Genomic DNA, 22,241 nt, shown 5'->3' on the forward strand with positions numbered 1-22,241 from the left:
TCCCATTGTCTCTTCTTCTTCTACATGTACAGGATTGGCTATGTTCGGCATTTCCATTTCCCCCTAGTGGGCTCAAATGCGATGCAATGACCGAATGATGGGAACCAATGCCAAACGCTTTTCTGCGCCAGTTGCAGAAAAGCGTTTAAAATTGGATAAATGCAATGGTGCCAAAAGCCTATGTGAACCAGCCCTAAGTACTGTGTCATGCAACTGCTCACTAAGACTTTCCAATATAACATATGCTTCCACTCTCTTCTGTTGCTGACACAGCTCTAGAACATTTAACTGGTTTCGACACAGTTCCCCACAAAAGTCTGGTGCAACAGTTGAGGATGCAAGGACTGGAGAAGAGTCTGTGTGCATGGATAGGGAACTGGCTAATGGACAGAAAACAAAGAGTTGTGGTCAATGGATCGTACTCAAAATGGGAGACTGTTAGCAGTGGGGTCCCACAGGGGTCTGTTCTGGGTCCAGTGCTCTTCAATTTATTTATAAATGACCTAGTAGATTCAGCAGTGAGCAATGTTGCTATTTTTGCAGATGATACAAAATTGTGCAGAATCATCAACTCTCAGGAAGATAGTGACATATTGCAACAGGAACTGGATAGGATGGCTATATGGGCACATAAATGGCAGATGAAATTCAATGTTGAAAAATGTAAAGTCATGCATTTTGGTCGTACCAATGGTCTAGCACCATACAAAATAAATGGGATACAGTTGGGGACATCAAACTTGGAGAAGGACTTAGGAGTACTCATCGACAACAAGTTAAATAATCGTACTCAATGCCAAGCCGCTGCAGCTAAAGCTAACAAAATTTTGGGATGCATTAAATGGAAAATAAAAACTCGAGATGCTAGCATAATATTGCCCCTGTTTAACTCTCTAGTAAGGCCACATCTGGAATATGGAATTCAGTTCTGGGCACCACATTACAGGAAAGATATTGCAGTTTTAGAGCAGGTGCAGAGACGAGCAACAAAATTGATACGTGGGATGGAAGGTCTCACTTACCAAGAAAGGTTAGATAAACTGGGTTTATTTAGTCTAGAGAAAAGATGCCTTAGAGGGGATCTAATTAACATGTATAAATACATCAGAGGGCAATATAAAAGCTTGGCGGATGAGCTTTTTGTTCCTAGGCCTTCTCAAAGGACTAGAGGACACGATCGGCGCATGGAGGAAAACAGTTTTAGCCATTTATTTAGGAAAGGGTTCTTTACAGTAAGATTGATTAAGATGTGGAATGCATTGCCACAGGAAGTAGTTATGGCAAACTCTATACCTGCATTTAAAGGGGGCTTAGATGCTTTCCTTGCGTTGAAAGACATTGATGGATACAATTACTAGGTAATGCCTAATGATGTTGATCCAGGGATTTTATCTGATTGCCATCTGGAGTCGGGAAGGAATTTTTTCCCTTTTGGGGCTAATTGGACCATGCCTTATAAGGTTTTTTCGTCTTCCTCTGGATCAACAGGGATATGTGAGGGAGCAGGCTGGTGTTGTACTTTGTTCTTTGGTTGAACTCGATGGACGTATGTCTTTCTTCAACCCAAATAACTATGTAACTATGTAACGTGTCCTAAATTTAACTCACTAATGGCCTGGATTAACCCTTTTTAGCTGCATAAAATAGTGCTGATCACTGTCAGTGACTTTCCAAGGTCTTGGAATACCTAGTTATGAAGCTTCTTTTCACTGTACAGAGAACTCATTCAAGTCAGGTAAATAGGTTGCGATTTTTTATGTCAGTAAAGCAGGAGAGATTTCTCAGGGGAAAGAGTGGTCATTGAGAGTTACCTATTTTAGTCTTAACGTAATCAATAATTAATTAAATTAATAAAGTAATTAATAAAAATAATAAATTAAATGTATTTTTCTATGCACAGCTTAGAGAATCATCCCTCATGTATATATGACTCGGTCACTATATATGATGGGATTCCTATTCACTCTCCTCGGATATCAACAATATGCAACCCTGGGAACTACACTTACTATTCAACTTCCAATGTCATGGGAATCAACTTCAGGAGTGACTCAATTGTGCAGAGAAGTGGCTTCCTCGCTGTGTTTTTTTCAATTTACAATGGTTAGTATTATCATGAACAAATATGTGAATGTTTTCAGAGTTCAAAGCGGTAACACATGTATAACCATGTGTAACCAAACGTACTTAAAAAGACTCTGAAGCCAATTTAAAAATGGCTTTTTACCTTTTATTTATGTTAGGCTTGTTTGCCCCTGTTAAAACGCTGCTATCCCACAGCAGAACAAGGGTTTTTCACCCCCCAAATCCCCTGGGGCACATTGCGGGATCGCTTCCGTGAGAGGCAGAGCTTTGGGCTGCAGCTCTGCCTCTACTCACGTCCATCAGTACGGATTGCCTTCCTTCACTGAGAGGGGCGGGGAAGAGGCGGTGATCAGCGCTGATTGACGCGCATGGAGGCAGAGCTACAGCCGAAAGCTATGCCTCCCTGAGCAGCAAAATCTGCGACCAAGAAAGCCGTGGATTTTGCACAGGGGATTTGGGGGGTAAAAAAATACTTGTTCTGCCTTGGGATAGTGGCGTTTTAAAGGGGCAAACATGCCTAACATACAGTAAATAAAAGGGAAAAAGCCATTTTTTAAGTGCCTTCAGTGTCTCTTTAAATGACATAAAATAAGGCTTGGATCAATAAAGCATTATACTTTTATATCTACAGTATATATACTAGTAGCTGTACGTTCTCCATGTCATTTATATGTGGTGGCTAATATAACACACCTGGGTATGCTATTGACCAAGGAATGGTTTTTTGCGCATACAGCACAGTGGATATACATAAGCAGGGAAATGCATACAAGAGTACACAGACACAGGGAGATGGGATATGTTATTTATTCGATGTACAATTTACATGCACAGTGTGGATTACTATTTGCACATTGCATTTCACAGATTGCTGACCTAGGTGGCTGGGGGTAGAGTTGAGGGTCAGGATGGCTTGAGGGAAGAAGGATTTCCTGGGGGGCTAGGGGGAATAAGGAGTTCCTGTTCCTGGAGGTCCTGATGGAGATGGTCCTGAAGAGAGAAAGCTGAGGTAGTGGTTACTGGGGTGGGAGGGTCCTTTTTGCAATCCTGGCTGCCCTGGATTGCAATCTGGAGAACTACAGGAGGTCTAGAGATGAGAGGGGGGTCCCTAGAATCCTCTCAGCTTCTTTGATTACTCTCTGAAGTTTGTGCTTGTCCCTGGTGGAGGTGCCCGCGTAGCACACAATGATGGAGGAGCAAGGAATCGACTCGATGGTGGCGGAGTAGAAGTGAGTCAGAAGGGTCCAGGACATGCCAAACTTTTTCAGCAGCAAGAACAGGTGCAGTAAGAACAGCTTTTTTTCTGTATTTTGGGCATTAGCTTCCCATCTAAGGTCACTGGAGATGGTGGTTCCCAGGAGGCAAGCGCTGGAGACTCTGGTGACCTCTGAGCCCTCATTGAGAACTGGGGGGAGTTCAGGAGGGTAAGTCCTAAAATCAAGATCAACCATCAGATCGATGGTTTTTGCTGAGTTGAGGACCAGTTTATTGTCCTTACGCCAGCTGCAGATCCTCTGCATCTCCTGGCGTTAGCCCCACGCTTGTCTAATAGGCTTTTAATTGTGGTTTCATCCACGAACTTGATCACCTTGACAGAGTCGTGTTGTGAGGTGCAAAAGTTTGTGTATAGGGAAAACAAGATTGGCAACAGGACACATCCTTACGCCAGCTGCAGATCCTCTGAATCTCCTGGCGTTAGCCCCACGCTTATCCAATAGGCTTTTAATTGTGGTTTCATCCACGAACTTGATCACCTTGACAGAGTCGTGTTGTGAGGTGCAAAAGTTTGTGTATAGAGAAAACAAGATTGGCAACAGGACACATCCTTGGGGAGCACCTGTGTTGGTGGTTTGCTCACTCGAGGTGAAGGTGTCGAGCTTCTTCACTTGGGTCCTGTTTCTAAGGAAATTCTTCAGCAATGTGCAAAGGATGGGATGCATGATGAGCTGAGTCATCTTGTTGTAGCAGATGTTGGGGCTGATTGTATTGAATGTGGAGATGAAGTCAAGGAGGAGGATTCTGGGACTAGGGATTGTGCTGGGGGGGAGGTACTCTTGTAGTTGGTGGCTGCTTTGAGACCTTTCTAGACCTCTCACATGTTGCTTGAGCTTAGGCTCAATCTCAGTTTTTCAGAGTAGGACCTCTTTGCAGCTCTCAGTTCCCTGTTTCTGGCTTTTTTAAACTCCTCGGAGGATCCGGACTTGTGGTCTTTCTCTCTGGATTGCCTTTAGCTATTGTACAGCCTCGTTTGTCCACTTTTTGACTTTCTTGAGAGCTGGTTTGGTGGATTCAACGCGTCTTCTGTAGGTGAGGATTAGTTGGATGAGGAAGTGGTCGGAGCTCCCCTGGGCGGCCCGAGGCGCAGCTTTGTAGCGGGCGCTGTAATAACAGCGCAGGGGATTTGGGCGCAGTCGGCGCCAGCACAGTGAGTAACATTGGCGCTGCCAGTTGACGAGGCTGAAGTTACTTTTAAAACACTGTAATTCGGCCTTCAGCTATAGCTGGAAGCCGAATTACATCCATTTCCCACCATCCACCTGGACCTGGAGGGGGATTAGTAAATAACACCGCCGGGAACTTGTGCAGCAGCAGGATAAGCCATATACCGGCTGTACCCTGAGCCCAAGTCTCACGGCGGCAAGCTCTCTCGTACGCCTTTGTAGGTGTCTTTGAGGACAGTGTAGCAGTGATCCAGACTGTTGCAGTTTAATGTCTGTATGGGATTAAAATGTTTTTAAAGCTTTCAGGATAATTTAATGACAGGACACATGCATGTCAAACATCCACATAATGCATGTTGGGACAAGGCTCCTAAATGTAACACTCTAGTCAACATATTATACAACGCCAGTTTGAGAAACCTTCCTAATCACTACAGGAAACTCCTGGCAATGCCTTCATGAATTTTAAATTATTTTTGTTCATTACTTGAAATACAGTATGTATGTGGTGCTTTATTAAATGTCATTTGTCACTTGTAGTAACTTTCTTTTTCTTTTGTAACATTAGGAGGTTACACGACCTCGTCACCAGGTAATAACAACTTGTGTATAACTCAGTCTTTCAATTCACAATTCTTTCAATGGTTTTCCTCATCTTTTTTTTTCAATATGCTTTTAGACTGTAAGCACCTAGTGGCCCTGCTCTCTCTTGTAATTGCTTTATGTTTTGATAGATACTAAGCATTGATCAACTACGGTAAGACAGGGAAACATAGTAGCATCCAGCATAGTAAACATCCAGCAAACTTGGACCGTGATTTTTTTTCCTAATGACTACTATTAGGCTTAAAAAATCCACAATGTTCACATGGGTCATATCAGAATGTAGCAAGGGCTGCTAAAAAAAAGGCAACATTAAGGCTAGGTTCACAGCACGAGTTACGTTGTGGTCCCTGTGTCAGCAGGAACACAACGCAAGGGGAAAGTGATGCTGCATGTTTTCTGTGCGTTATGTTGCATACAGTGAAGCATACAATGAAAATCATGCTTTACCATCGCTGTTAATGAGTGCGTTTTGCCGTAATACATGGCATTATGCCGCATGCTATTATAATAATAATAAGAGTATTTTTATAGCACTTTTTTTTCCTTGGGGACTCCAAGAATGTAGTCCCTGAATGCGCTATGCAGTGTCAAAGGCTCAGGAAAAGAGGTCGGATTTTTAGCCTTTTCTTAAAGCTGTCCAGAGAAAGAGCCTCTTGCACTGATTGTGGAAGTAAGTTCCATAGAGTAGGGGCTGCATAGGAAAAGGCCCGTGCACCAAATGTTTTTAAGCAAATTCCTGGGAATAACCAGATTCATCTGATTGGCAGAGCAGAGGGTGCATGGAGGGGCATATAGCTCCAACAGATCCGCATGAACCAGGGCAGGTAGGTCTTCAGCTGGGACAAGGTGTTTAATTCTTGCTGTATTCTTGCTGTATTTCTCAGATAAAAAAATGAGGACTTGACAACAGCCCATACCTGCTGTCTGAGTGTTAGCTTTCCCTCCAGGATCACCCCTAGGTTATACACAGAGTCTTTATACTATACGGTATCTCCCTCACAGTGGCATAGCTAGAGATCATGGGGCCCCATAGCAAAACTTTCATGGGACCCTTAAAGAGAAACTCCGACCAAGAATTGAACTTTATCCCAATCAGTAGCTGATACCCCCTTTTACATGAGAAATCTATTCCTTTTCACAAACAGACCATCAGGGGGTGCTGTATGACTGATATTGTGGTGAAACCACTCCCACAAGAAACTCTGAGGACTGTGGTACTCCTGGCAGTTTCCTGTCTGTGAACCTTGTTGCATTGTGAGAAATAGCTGTTTACAGCTGTTTCCAACTGCCAAAAAAGCAAGCAGCAGCTACATCACCTGCCAACAGTAAAAATGTCACCATGTAATAAAATGTCAGAATGTAAATCAGGGATTTAAAAGATTTTACAATGGGCAAACACTGACTAAATCATTTATACATAATTATTGTAAAAATGAAGCACTTTTTTTATTACATTATTTTCACTGGTGTTCCTCTTTAAATGGAGACACTTCTAAGCAATGCCACCTGCCCCTACCCTATGGATATGATTTAATTGGGATATTTACATTCTCATGCAGTCCACAGGCTCTGAGACAAAGTCAGAGGGTGGAGAAACACAAGAAAGTTAATAGTGAATACATTAAGTACCTACTGGAGCCCCTATGCTCCAGAGCCCCATAGCAGCTGCTATGGCTATTGCTACGCCCCTGCTCCCCCAATTGCTAGTTTGAAGTGGGAAGAGTTTTGGACTTTATCCATCATGCGTGGACTGCCTACCACCAACATCTCTGTTTTGTCAGAGTTCAGCCTCAATCAGCTGGTGTTCATTCAGTTTTGTATAATGCACACTGCATTGCTTGTGTTAGAATGTAGGTATACTTGAATTCTAGGCCTCAGGTACTAAAGTCTAGTAAAGACTTGAGATGCAGGGTCTAGTTTCTCGGAGAGAAATTAGGAAGTCATTTACAAGAAGCATGTTCCTTTTGAAGGACACATAATGGGTTATCAGATCTAAATGTCCCCACATTCAGACTATGAAAAGGTAAACAGAGCCGATATTTGAAAAACATTGCATTCCGTGCATCTAGGGCATAAAGCACTGGCGCCCTAGATGATGATGTGGGTCACATGTCCATGGCCGCCAATTGTAGGCTTGGGGGTATAACTCGGGTGATGTCAGAATTTAACTCTTTGATGTTCATATAAAAGTAAGAGACGAGATGGCAGAAGGGTCTTCTTCTTCTGCATGCTATCCTGCTCTCTACGCTTCCTATTTTGAATACTAGCTTCATGTCTGTATGCTGTAAATACAGGATCTTCTCAAAAAATTAGCATATTGTGATAAAGTTCATTATTTTCTGTAATGTACTGATAAACATTAGACTTTCATATAATTTAGATTCAAATACACACAACTAAAGTAGTTCAAGCCTTTTATTGTTTTAATATTGATGATTTTAGCATACAGCTCATGAAAACCCAAATTTCCTATCTCAAAAAATTAGCATATTTCATCCGACCTATAAAAGAAAAGTGTTTTTAAAACAAAAAAAGTCAACCTTCAAATAATTATGTTCAGTTATGCACTCAATACTTGGTCGGGAATCCTTTTGCAGAACTTACTGCTTCAATGCGGCGTGGCATGGAGGCAATTGGCCTGTGGCATTGCTCAGGTGTTATGGAGGCCCAGGATGCTTCGATAGCGGCCTTAAGCTCATCCAGAGTGTCTGGTCTTGCGTCTCTCAACTTTCTCTTCACAATATCCCACAGATTCTCTATGGGGTTCAGGTCAGGAGAGTTAGCAGGCCAATTGAGCACAGTAATACCATAGTCAGTAAACCATTTACCAGTGGTTTTGGCACTGTGAGCAGGTGCCAGGTCGTGCTGAAAAATGAAATCTTTATCTCCATAAATCTTTTCAGCAGATGGAAGCATGAAGTGCTCCAAAATCTCCTGATAGCTAGCTGCATTGACCCTGCCCTTGATAAAACACAGTGGACCAACACCAGCAGCTGACATGGCACCCCAGACCATCACTGACTGTGGGTACTTGACACTGGACTTCAGGCATTTTGGCATTTCCCTCTCCCCTCTCTTCCTTCAGACTCTGGCACCTTGATTTCCGAATGACATGTAAAAGTTGCTTTCATACGAAAAAAGTACTTTGGACCACTGAGCAACAGTCCAGTGCTGCTTCTCTGTAGCCCAGGTCAGGCGCTTCTGCCTCTGTTTCTGATTCAAAAGTGGGTTCATGCTTCCATCTGCTGAAAAGCTTTATGGAGATGAAGAATTCATTTTTCAGCATGACTTGGCACCTGCTCACAGTGCCGAAACCACTGGTAAATGGTTTACTGACCATGGTATTACTGTGCTCAATTGGCCTGCCAACTCTCCTGACCTGAACCCCATAGAGAATCTGTGGGATATTGTGAAGAGAAAGTTGAGAGACGCAAGACCCAACACCCTGGATGAGCTTAAGGCCGCTATCGAAGCATTCTGGGCCTCCATAACACTTGAGCAGTGCCACAGGCTGATTGCCTCCATGCCACGCCGCATTGAAGCAGTCATTTCTGCAAAAGGATTCCCGACCAAGTATTGAGTGCATAACTGAACATAAATATTTGAAGGTTGACCTTTTTTTGTTTTAAAAACACATTTCTTTTATTGGTCGGATGAAATATGCTAATTTTTTGAGATAGGAAATTTGGGTTTTCATGAGCTGTATGCTAAAATCATCAATATTAAAACAATAAAAGGCTTGAACTACTTCAGTTGTGTGTATTTGAATCTAAAATATATGAAAGTCTAATGTTTATCAGTACATTACAGAAAATAATGAACTTTATCACAATATGCTAATTTTTTGAGAAGATCCTGTATATGTGATGTACATAGGACATAGGAAAGACTGTTTATACTCTGAAGAAATCAACATGTAAGAAAAGATGCCTGATGGAATACTTGTATAGCTCTGATTACTGAATAAACCCCTTAAAGGTGAAGGTGGCTGTCCCCGCTCTTTGTCCTGTATGCTGTCGCTGTGAGTTGCAGCTCTAATGAGTTGCTGGTGCCAGAGCAAAAGGTGTGTTGTGCTGTTGCCAATAGCAACCAACGTTTAGGTTCTTACAGCTTGCACTGTGTGCGTTGCATAGGTGGTACACTGCAGAGCGGCAAGCCACATTACAAAGCAGCTGTTATGTTGCATCACAACAGTGAATGTAGCCTTAAGCTGGCCACTAACGGTCCAATTTCTAGCAAAAAATCGTTCGAGCGATCAGAAATTCTGATCGGACGAAAAATCGTTCACTACACCATCAACTAACCAATCATTGCTTCCTATATATCACGACCACCAAGAAAATCCAAATTTTCGTTCGACGAAAATTCATTCGGGCGACATTTTTTTCACTCATTCATAATCGATTGTGTCTACCAATGGAGATTATTTACAACCAATCCGATCAGAATTTCTGATCGCTCAAACGATTTTTCGCTAGAAATTGGACCGTTAGTGGCCAGCTTTAGCGAGATAGAGTTTCTGCAATTGCAGTTTCACATGCATGCACACAGCATGAATGGTTATTTAAAGATTTAGGTGCAGTTTTTCTATACAGAACATGCATTTAATAATAGAACAATGTTTTAAAACAAATTTTTTATAAAGTATGTTTTGTACACAAAACTTTGCAGTTTTTGCGTATTTAAAAAAAATTAAAATCCTTGATGCACCAATTCATAGATCCTCGCCTCTTCCTCGGTAACTTCCAGCTGGCCGCCCACTCCACTACTCTAGTCAGTCTAAAGTCATGCCTCTGTACTAGAGACTGACAGTTATTATAGGCTATAAGCCAGGAGGGAGACATGACCACAGCTGACAGAGCAACCCCTTTTCCGCTGCATGCTCATGTGACTAATGGGGAGTATTTCAGGCTTTCTCGGAGTGAGCAGGCAATTGTGGGACAACGAGAAATAGATGACTGTGCATGAAATGTTTCTTTTTTTATTTAGCAAAACCTGCATGTTTCACAAGTATTCTGCACAGAGTAATTGATTTTAACCCGTGGTCTATTAAATATTCATGAAACAAATATAAAATGAACAGAACACCCTGGATGTATTAACCACTTCAGCCTTCAGTGTTTTTTCACCTTATACATCATGTCAGTGGCTGCTCCCATTCATTTGCCAATAACAATATCACTAATTATCACAACAAAATGATCTATATCTTGTTTTTTTCTGTCACCAATTAGGCTTTCTTTGGGCTGTAGATTTTTTTCCCTAAATGCATTTTCATGGGAATAAAAACCTATTTTGGTTCCTGGACGTAGAAACTATGTCCAGGCACCATGTGCGCTCCCGTGGCCGATCGCGCACGTGCACGCGCACTCCCGGCTGTGGATCGTTAGCCAAGGAATCAGTGAATCGGGCCATGGTGCCCGATCGCTGATTCCTCTCCCCCGCAGAAAAAGCGACAGCTTCTCTTGGAAGCTTCGCTTTTTCTGGCTGTTGCGTCCCCATGCGTCTTTCTAAGCGTATGTTACGCTTAGAGTGACGTCATGTAAACAAACTCATGGCCGCCATCTTGTGGCCAAAAAGTAAAACTACAACTAAAAGTAAAAAAAATAAAACTCAACACACATTTACATTATAAAACTACTGTTTACATCCCACCCTCCCAAAAATACCCAAATAAAATGTTTAATATAAAAAAAAAAAAACATAAATATTTAAGGGTCTAAACTTTTTAAATATCAATGTAAAAATGATATATTTCTATATTTTTTTTATTTTAAACTTGAAAATAGTGATAGATGCAAAACGGAAAAAATGCACCTTTATTTCCAAATGAAATATTTTCGCCATACATTGTGATAGGGACATAATTTTAACGGTGTAATAACCGGGACATATGGGCAAATACAATACGTGAGTTTAAATTATGGAGGCATGTATTATTTTAAAACTATAATGGCTGAAAACTGAGAAATAATTATTTTTTCCGTTTTTTTTCTTATTCTTCCTGTTAAAATGCATTTACAGTAAAGTGGCTCTTAGCAAAATGTACCACCCAAAGAAAGTCTAATTGGTGGCGGAAAAAAACAAGATATAGATCAGTTCATTGTGATAAGTAGTGATAAAGTTATAGGCTAATGAATGGGAGGTGAACATTTCTCAAGTGAAAACGACGGAACACGAATGGGTTAAGTACCGGTAGTTATTATCTCTAATGTAATAGCGCTTCTATAAAAGTGATCATGTTAAAAAATCAGCTGTTGGAATGTGTATTTAGCAGTCTATTGTGTGTATCTATTAGTCATTGGAGTAACAATAGCCCCTGCAATTGCAGGGGGGCCTCCTCCTCCCATCTGCGTTCATAGTAGCACAGAAAGCGTTATATTTACCTGCTTCCAGTACCGCCAATCTCCGTATATATCACAGCTGCAGCACTCTCTGCTGCCCTTCCATGATCACATGACTCGCATCGGTCATGTGATAGGGAGTCGGGTTAATGACAGCAGACAGTGTGCTGTGATACACAGAGGAAACCTGCTGCAGTGGAAGCAGTTAACGTCACTACTCTGCATGGCGGAAGGGGGTGGCAAGGATGTTTGTTTCCAGCTGCCTGCCTCATCCCCTGGCGAGGAGGGGGGCTGGGGCTATGGACTCAGGGGCCAATCTTTTTTGCAAGGGGCCTCATACATGGTAGTTACGCCCCTGCTATTAGCTAAGAAGCATTACCAGCAATAACTACAGCACATGCCATGGTTTAGCAACAAAGTTCTTACTACATCCTGTGTTTGTCATGTGAGTTGTGAATAAAGGTGTTGTTGTTTTGTTGGTGTGTAACAGCCAACACCCATTACCAAAAGAGCTGATTAATATCTCTTTCTCCTGCATTCCACATTGCTGCGCACTAAAAAGCTTGTCTATATAGACTTTTAATATCAGCTTTCCCATTCCCTCACAAAGTTGAGGTCCTAGATGCTACACTGACTTAGGAAGAGATGCAAACTGCTATATCCTAATTATCCTTCTCTAAAGCCCTTGGAGCTGATGGCCTCCTTCTACAGGTTATTTTATAACACTCTAAGTTCCAAACTACTAAAATTAATGTTGCCTTGGGAATGGGAAAACTTTCCTTCTTTGTGCATGAGGGCCTCATAACCTAGGGCCTAGTTCACAGTGCTCATTTGTGTTGCAGAATAATTGTGCATGTCAACTCACTGCCCATACAATTCTATGGACCTGTTCATAGTACTGCATTGTAACTGTTTGCGTCATTCTAACTCGCTGCATGCAGGCTTTGTATTACAGTCTATGTCCAGTCTTCATTGCAGTTCACACTCATTCAAACACATGCATTATGCAACTGACCACTTTGAATCCAGCCTTATTCCTGAATTGGGTTAGGACTCTGGGATTTTAGTCAAACTCCTCACACTGCAAATAAGCAAAGTTAGTATCATAATCATACAATTGAATATGATAACAATGAAGTGTTAATGCACCTCTGCTAATGTAAATAAGGCCCCAGGCTAAACATAAAACATTGACAACAATATTCTAGTGTTTTTTAAATGCTGCTAAAGTTTTGAGTGGGACTCTTTGATGAAAGTTGTTGAACACTTAACTTGCAAACATTTTTGTGCAGATTACCATATCCTTACCAAATTCTAGAGCATCAACTGCAAACAAACACATATACAGTGGGAATGCAAACGTTTGGGCAACCTTAGTAATCGTCATGACTTTCCTGTATAAATCGTTGGTTGTTACGATAAAAAATGTCAATTAACCTCCTTGCCGGTCTAAAAAATCCGGCAAGGAGGCAGCGCCGCACTTTTTTTTAATTTTTTTTTTTTTAATCATGTAGCGAGCCCAGGGCTCGCTACATGATAGCCGCTAAGCGGCGGCATCCCCCCACCCACTCCGATCGCCTTCGGCGATCAGAGTATGCAGGGAATCCCGTTGAGAACGGGATTTCCTGCAGGGCTTCCCCGGTCGCCATGGCGACCGGGCGGGATGACGTCACCGACGTCATAGACGTCGTGACGTCAGAGGGAACTCCGATCCGCCCCTTAGCGCTGCCTGGCACTGATTGGCCAGGCTGCGCAGGGGTCTGGGGCGGGGGGGGGGCGGCTCGGCGCGGCGGGTAGCGGCGAATCGGCGGCGAGCGGCGGCGATCGCGACCTACACGCAGCTAGCAAAGTGCTAGCTGCGTGTAGAGAAAAAAAATTATGCAAATCGGCCCAGCGGGGCCTGAGATATCCTCCTGCGCAGGTTACCCCGAGCTGAGCTCGGGATAACCGGCAAGGAGGTTAAATATATCATATAGGGGACACACGCAGTGATATTTGAGAAATAAAATTAAGTTTTTTGGATTTACAAAAAGTGTGCAATAATTGTTTAAACAAAATTAGGCAGGTGCATACATTTAGGCACAGTTATAATTTTATTGATTGCAAAACCTTTAGAACTAATTTTTGGAACTCAAATTGGCTTGATAAGCTCAGTGACTCCTGACCTACATACACAGGTGAATCCAATTATGAGAAAGAGTATTTAAGGGGCTCAATTGTAAGTTTCCCTCCTCTTTTAACTTTCTCTGAAGAGTAGTAACATAGGGGTCTCAAAACAACTCCCAAATGACCTGAAGACAAAGATTGTTCATCATCATGGTTTAGGGGAAGGATACAGAAAGCAGTCTCAGAGATTTCAGCTTTCTGTTTCCAGAAACTAGAAACATATTGAGGAAATGGAAGACCACAGGCTCAGTTCAAGTTAAGGCTTGAAGTGGCAGACCAAGAAAAATCTCGGATAGACAGAAGCGACGAATGGTGAGAACAGATTCAACTCTCAGACCAGCACCAAAGACCTACAATATCATCTTGCTGCAGATGGAGTCACTGTACATCGTTCAACCATTCGGCGCACTTTACACAAGAAGATGCTGTATGCAAGAGTGATGCAGAGGAAGCCTTTTCTCCTCCCACAGCACAAACAGAGCAGCTTGAGGTATGCTAAAACACATTTGGACAAGCCAGCTTCATTGTGGAATAACGTGCTGTGGACTGATGAAACTAAAATTGAGTTATTTGGGCATAACAAGGGGTGTTATGCATGGAGGAAAAACATCACAGCATTCCAAGAAAAACACCTGCTACCTACAGTAAAATATGGTGGTGGTTCCATCATGCTGTGGTGCTGTTTGGCCAGTGCAGGGTCTGGGAATCTTGTCAAAGTTGAGGGACACATGGATTCCACTCATATCAGATTCTGGAGACCAATGTCCAGGAATCAGTGACAAAGCTGAAGCTTTGCTGGGGCTGGATCTTTCAACAAGACAACGACCCTAAACACTGCTCAAAATCCACTAAGGCATTCATGAATAGGAACAAGTACAACATTCTGGAATGGCCATCTCAGTCCCCAGACCTAAATATAATTGAAAATCTGTGGTGTGAGTTAAAGAGAGCTGTCCATGCTCGGAAGCCATCAAACCTGAATGAACTAGAGATGTTTTGTAAAGAGGAATAGTCCAAAATACCTTCAACCGGAATCCAGACTCTCATTGGAACCTATAGGAAGCATTTAGAGGCTGTAATTTCTGCAAAAGGAGAATCTGCTACATATTGATTTCATTTCTTTATTGTGGTGCCCAAATTTATGCACGTGCCTAATTTTTTTTAAACCATTATTGCACACTTTCTGTAAATCCAATAAACTTTATTTTACTTTTCAAATATCACTGTGTGTGTCTCCTACATGATATATTTAACTGACATTTTTTATTGTAACAACCTATGATTTATACAGGAAAACGCGTCGCAGTATGTTTTTTGGAGTATGTGAATAAATTCTTGTTGACTTTAATTGACAGCATCGTGTCTATATTGGGTCGGTTGGTCCACCGCCACCACCTAGTCATTTTAAACTTTTTAGTATCTTTTATCCTACTGGCGCCTCTGTACATCGATTGATCCAGTGAACCACCCTTGGTGGATGGGTGATATACCCTTTTTTCCTCTATCACGGAGAGCGACATCTTATTCCTGAGTGGGGACAGGCTTATACTCCCCACCTGCCTATACAGTGGTTGCCTTAGCGGTAACCCGTGTTTGTAAGTATAATACTTACCTTTCATGTTTTTCCATTTGGGCTAATACCTACTACACTATATTGGGCTCTCGGTTTGTCTGTTTATTTCTCCTACAAGTTTACTTGGCCACTTCGCTAGACGACGCGGCAACCCTAACCTGATCGCAGCCCTCCCGTACACAACACATGGATCCTTTTGAAGATCACATTTCGCACAGGATCACACTCCTGGCACAATTCAAGAAGATCCCACAGTCCGCAACAGAACCCACTATCTGCACCCCGGTTACTGATGCTCCTCCACAAGTGGACTTGAAACCAACCTTTATAAAACTTGAAACAGCCCTTAAAGATGAGTTTTTTAACCTAGCAGATATCACCATGCAGGAGACATACATTAGCGAGAAAATCTCTCCTGATGGTATCAGAATCAAAATTATGTCAGCATTTCCTAAAGATACTGCATTCACAACAGAGTTTTATAGTTACCTAGAATGTTGCACACAGGGCATTATGGAGAGAATTATTAAAAAGAGAAAGTCCCTGATGGTAGAATTACAGCCCACAATCACAGAATGTAAAAACCTTCTGGCCCAACATATCACGAATCCTCAATATCACCCTTTATTATCCAACCTCACTACTAGAGTCAAGAGATTCGAACGTGATACCACTGAAGCAAAACTGAAAAAATTAAATCGCGACAGACTCGCCTATGCGGAGCATAGAGAAAGAGAGAGAAAACCACGACCTATACCCCAACCCAATGCACCAATAGCACCCGGTACCTATCCACCTTTCCCCCCACCACCACTCATGAGTCTACCTCTACACAGACCCAATGGGCGCATTTACCCACCTTACCCACCCCCTCCCCTTAATCCCACCAAACTAGACACCCCACCACCACCACCAATCACCACAAATAACAAATTCATGTTCAACAACACCATTCCCCTTTCAAAACCGGGTCCACCACTCATCAGTTTCACAAACTCTAAAACCCTTCACTTAAAGAACACTCCCAAGACTAAACACCCCAATCGCACTAAACCACGGCCAACTCCCCATCCGAATCAAAGAAACCCGCAGAACAAGAGTCCACATACTGTAGTAGACCAAAACAAACCCAGAATATACTCCAATCTAACCAATTTCAACTTCACTAATTCTAACCCCCCGGTTACCCTTACATTGCAGGAGCCCAACACACCAGGAACTAAAAAGACTGACTGCCCCTCCCCCCACCCGGACCAAGTGATTGATAACACGGACGACAACATTAGGGTCTCCCAGATCAGCACATACAACTCCAACCCCAATTCCCCCACTGTCTCCAACCCACACACCCCACCCTCCAGCCCATCATCCGGTAAACCCCTACAAACCACCATCAGCAAGTTTTTTGTACCTAGAATTTCGCCACGCTCAGATCTAGATGAACCACAAAACCAAACCCTATCATCCTCTTTTTTAGATTTACCAGCCTCACTAACACAGAATACCCTCTCGACCCAATTACCCAGCCCCATCTCCACACGGTCCCACTTGCACCCCTCGAAAAAGAACAAACGCCCCCTATCAGACTCAGAAAACGAGGAAAGAGAGGCAAAAGAAAAAAGAAACAAACGATAACTGCGACCCACCCAACAATAACCTACCCGCCCACCACGGAAACCAAGAAAAGTATTTTCAACCTATCCCACCATAACCTCACTAAACAAGAATCAGGTTTATTACAAAAAGGCCTCTCCTTCTGCCCCACGAACCAATCCGACCTATTCGAACTGTTTAATGATCTCAACACCTACATACGTAAACTCACCCTTAAAAGACACTTCGCCATGAAAAAACTCAATACCCCGCTCCCCACAGGTTCCACCAGTCTGATTCTTACCGATAATGACTCAATCCCCATTGTCTCCGTCCCTGCAGCGGACATAGAGACGGAGAAATTTATCAACACGCAACTCAAAGGCCGCTCACGGTTTTATCCCACAGCTTCCAAAGGTAACTTCATAGACACTTTTTATTCTCTAGTTTTGAAAGATCTACAAGAACTCACCATCCCAGACACCCTCCCCACCTCCAATCTAACACCATCAGAGAGATTGGCCCTTAAAACCCTGCGGAACAACACGAATATTGTCATCAAACCAGCGGATAAGGGGGGAGGGATAGTCATCTTAGATAAAGCCGACTACCTAGAAGAATCCCTCAGACTACTAAACAACCCCATTCATTATAAACCACTGAGTACAGATCCCACACCTGAAATTAATAAAACGCTAAAAGATTTTATCAATGAAGCACTTCTTAACAACATTATTACCAAAAATGAAAGGAATTTCATTATCAATCATCACCCAAAAACTCCATTTTTTTACTATTTACCCAAAATACATAAGAACCTCCATAAACCACCAGGTAGACCCATCATTTCAGGTATCGACTCCGTAACAAGCAACCTTTCCCGATTTGTTGATACACACCTTCAACCCCATGTCCAGGCCCTACCATCCTTTCTGAAAGATTCACAACATCTCATCCAACTCTTAAATTGCACACCATGGCAGGATGACTATATCTGGCTCACCTGTGATGTCACCTCATTATACACAAATATACCACACCATTTTGGCCTCACAGCCCTACAACATTACCTCAAATCCAACACAGCCATGCCACCAGTACAACAATCATTTCTAGTACACTGCACTGAATTCATCCTCAATAACAACATCTTTACATTTCAAGATTCCACCTATCATCAGGTCAGCGGAGTTTCTATGGGAAGCTCGTTCTCCCCTTCCTATGCAAATCTGGCCATGGGGCTCCTAGAACAAATCAAACTTTATTCGGATAACCCCTTCTCAAGCAATATTGTATTCTATAAACGTTACATAGACGACTTGATCTTCATTTGGAAAGGCACCCCCAATATCATCCCCTCCTTTTTAGAGTACCTAAACAATAACCCAGCGGGCCTACAATTCACTTCTCATTATGACCCCACCTCTATTGAATTTCTGGACCTGGTCCTTTATACCGACGAACAGCACATCAAAACAAAAACCTTTTTTAAGCCCGTTGACGCCAATAATTATATCCATTACCAAAGTTTCCATCACCGTCCCTGGACCAAGAACATCCCCTACAGCCAATACAAGAGAATATTCCGCAATTGTACAGATATCCAACAATACAATACACAATCCAAAATTCTAACAACCAAATTCACAGACCGTAAGTACCCCAAAAAACTCCTACAGGATGCTCACTTCAAAGCAAAATTCCCAAAACCACCCACACGACCCCCCGAGACTACGACCAACAATGCACCCCGATTCATTACCAAATATAGTCATCAACATCAGTCCATTCGCAACATCCTCAACAATAGATGGGAGATCCTCCTTCAGGACCCGCATCTACGACCCACCCTACCCACAAAACCAGCCATAACATACAGACGTGCCCCGAACCTTCGCAGCCTCTTGGCCCCCAGTAGGCTGCGACAGCCACCTATGGACAACATTAGTCCCCATGTAATCGCAGGGAGTGCCCCGTGCCACCAGCAGAGGTGTCTAGCATGCCAATTTGTCCTTGACACATCCACTGTTTCCTCCTTAGTCACCAATACTACATTTAACATCAGAAGTGCAATTAACTGTGGAACCAGATACGTCATTTATGTCATTTCGTGTCCATGTCAACTACAGTATGTGGGCAGAACCACCCAATTGGCCAGAAGCAGAATAGGACAACACAAAAGAAACATAAGAAACAAATACCCCCTACACAGTGTTTCACGTCACTTCGCCACACACCACAACAGCGACCCTGCACTTTTCCGCATCACCTTCATCGAATCCATTCCACATCACCACGCCGATTCTCTTGACTCCCTAAAAAAGCGTGAAATGTACTGGATACAAATTCTAAAAACGCTCACTCCAGATGGCCTCAATGAGGTACTGGAGAAAATCTACTAAACACACTTTCCCATTATTACTGATGTCTCTTTTTAATCTGGCGCTCTCCTTTTATCTTTTTATCCTTTCATTACTTTTTATGCGATCTTTAATGGTCATATGTTTTATGTTTTTTTACATACCCTTGTTAATTCCTATTTTGATTGTATTGGTTTTTCACCGGGTGAAGGGGAAAAGCGCTGCCCCTCCAAAAGACGGTTCGTGTGTACCAACTTCACGTATTAATTGGGGTACATATGTACTCGAATGGACCTTGCCCCCCCCACCTATGATACATATATGATCACACTACTCTAGAAGACCAGAGGGTATATTTATATATTTATATATTTATATATTTTTATTTTTATTTTTTCTATTATATGTTTTTTATGTTTTTTTATTATACCTATTTTCATATACATTTATTGATCTATTTATACAAATTGTTGAAAAAGCCTTATACAGAAACACGTTTTTGATGATGGGTACATGTAAAATCATCTGTAGAATGTTCAAACAAGAAATTGTATTTTCAATACCAAAAATACTGTAAAAAGCCACTAGATGGCAGCATCTCCTTACTATGAATGTAACTCTACGCTGAATGAAAAATGTATCCCATACTGTGTATTCTCACATTTCATCATTGAATTGTAGTACTGACAGTTGTCTAATTGCTGTTTAACATGCGTTAGTATAGACTATCTACCCTCTGTTCCCTCTTGAACCTCCCCTGTGTTCCTGCCCTCCTTTCCCCCAACAAACATGGCGCTCCCTGCCTCCTGCGCAGGCGCGCTTTGGATACAACTGCCTCCATAGCCCTGCTGTACACGTGGCACTACAAGCCACTCACGCAGGCGCAGTTTAGGCGGGCGGTGCGACGCAGTCGTCACACCGCTCGTCCCACACGCGGGCACGCCCCCCTTCCCCATTACACTCACTATGCATGCCCCTCACCCACGCCCCCTCGCTCATCCCATTGGCTCTCATCCTGGCCCCAGCCCAGGGCCACGCCCCCCCGCCACGCTCTTCCTCTCCAGCACTTATCTATTTAATAGTCCTGAGCGGGCTTACGAGCACAGAGGTGCCAAGCCTACTCAGGACATATAGCTGGTAAGTCTTGTTGTTTTTATCATTCTGAAGTACTACTTTGTATGGTTATCTAGCAATGGATGCTAAACTAATTTTTTGATCGCAGCCAATTTTTTTAAAAAATACTGACATAAGTCTGTTATCTCCTTTTGGTTCAACCCCTCACATCCTGCTTCTAGCAACAGCCCCCCACCACATCCCAGGAACCCCTAGTACTACCACCTCCCATATAGAGCACAATTCATCGTCCATTTGGGTACTCCTTTTTCTCCCCCCCCCCCTTTTTTCATCACCATTTCGTCCTTAAAACCCCCCCCCCACCCACCCAAACCCCTCCCCCAATCCCCGAAACCCCTTTCCCCCCCCCCCTCCCCTCAAATACACATATTTATATCTGCGTTTGTTAATGTATAACATGCACGTTCACAGCTCCCTGATATGGTCTATGTCTCTGTCATTTTTAGTGTGATACTCCTATCGTTTAATGCCTGAAGAAGCGGGTTTTGTATGCCCGTGAAACGCGTCGCAGTATGTTTTTTGGAGTATGTGAATAAATTCTTGTTGACTTTAATTGACAGCATCGTGTCTATATTGGGTCGGTTGGTCCACCGCCACCACCTAGTCATTTTAAACTTTTTAGTATCTTTTATCCTACTGGCGCCTCTGTACATCGATTGATCCAGTGAACCACCCTTGGTGGATGGGTGATATACCCTTTTTTCCTCTATCACGGAGAGCGACATCTTATTCCTGAGTGGGGACAGGCTTATACTCCCCACCTGCCTATACAGTGGTTGCCTTAGCGGTAACCCGTGTTTGTAAGTATAATACTTACCTTTCATGTTTTTCCATTTGGGCTAATACCTACTACACTATATTGGGCTCTCGGTTTGTCTGTTTATGACGATTAACAAGGTTGCCCAAACCTTCGCATCACACTTTATATGAGTAAAGTGAGCTTTATCTTTAGCTATTCCCACTATGTTCTAGTATGAGCAAGTAATGGTAACAAACAAACAAATATACTGTATTTTTTGGACTATAAGACGCACCCAGGTTTAGAAGACAAAAATCAGGGGAAAAATATGCTAAACCTGGTGCATCTATGGTGCAGGGGCGTCTTATGGACCTTTCCCCCAATAATTATGTTCCCCTTATGCCTTTCTTGTACCTCTTGTGTTATCTTGCGTCCCCCTTGTGTTCTTCCTGTCCCTCTATGTGCTCCTTTCTGTGCTCCTATCATGGCCGCCCACTGCCAATCACTGCACTCCCTGCCACTGAGGAAGTGCAGGGATTGGCCCCAATGACAGAGCTCTGGCCCCACCCTCGAGACCATTGGCTACTATTAGGAAGCAAGCAGGGGGCAGTGGACGGTCATGATAAGTAGTCTCAGGCAGCCCCCCCCAGTCTTGTTGGTGGAATGCTTGGCCAAACAAGGCTCTGCACCAGCTAATCCCCGGCAGCAGCAGCACGCAGAGAAATGGCTATGCAATTTAACTGGAGTAGATACACAGAAGGAGATGGCCTCGGGGCCCCCCTGCTTACGTGAATTTGCCAGACTGGCTGAAGGAGAAGCGGCAAACCACTGCAATATGTTTGGTATGTGTGTGTGTGTGGGGGGGGGGGGGGCACAGTAGTATTTAGACTATAAGACGCACTGCCTTTTTCCCCACAGGTTTTGGGGAGAAAAAGTGCATCTTATATTCTGAGTAAAGTGAGCTTTATCTTCAATTATCGTAACTGTAAACAAATTTCTTGCGCTCCTGGACTCAGGCTATCACATATAGATGCTTCCTCTTCAAATCTTCAATTATTCCCACTATGTTCTGGTATGAAAAGTTTTAAATCCAACAAAAAAATCAGTCTAGATTTCCTGGATCACTTATGTGCTCAGTGCTATTGCTATTCTCCAACCTCACTGAATTAACTCATCTGTATCAATTTTATTCTGGCTGTA

The 22,241-nt window shown here is 42.8% G+C and overlaps 1 protein-coding gene across 1 annotated transcript in view; it reads left to right on the forward strand.

Moving 5' to 3' along the window:
- LOC137504798 (deleted in malignant brain tumors 1 protein-like) overlaps positions 1 to 22,241 on the forward strand; it is a 218,666-nt gene that overhangs the window by 129,372 nt on the left and 67,053 nt on the right. The window contains exons 15-16 of the mRNA XM_068233390.1: positions 1,901 to 2,103; positions 5,095 to 5,118. Of these exons, the coding sequence (XP_068089491.1) occupies positions 1,901 to 2,103; positions 5,095 to 5,118 (227 nt within the window). The remainder of the gene's footprint in view (positions 1 to 1,900; positions 2,104 to 5,094; positions 5,119 to 22,241) is intronic.

Source organism: Hyperolius riggenbachi, chromosome 4 (genome assembly GCF_040937935.1).
Source record: "Hyperolius riggenbachi isolate aHypRig1 chromosome 4, aHypRig1.pri, whole genome shotgun sequence".
NCBI classification, from domain to species: Eukaryota; Metazoa; Chordata; class Amphibia; order Anura; family Hyperoliidae; genus Hyperolius; species Hyperolius riggenbachi.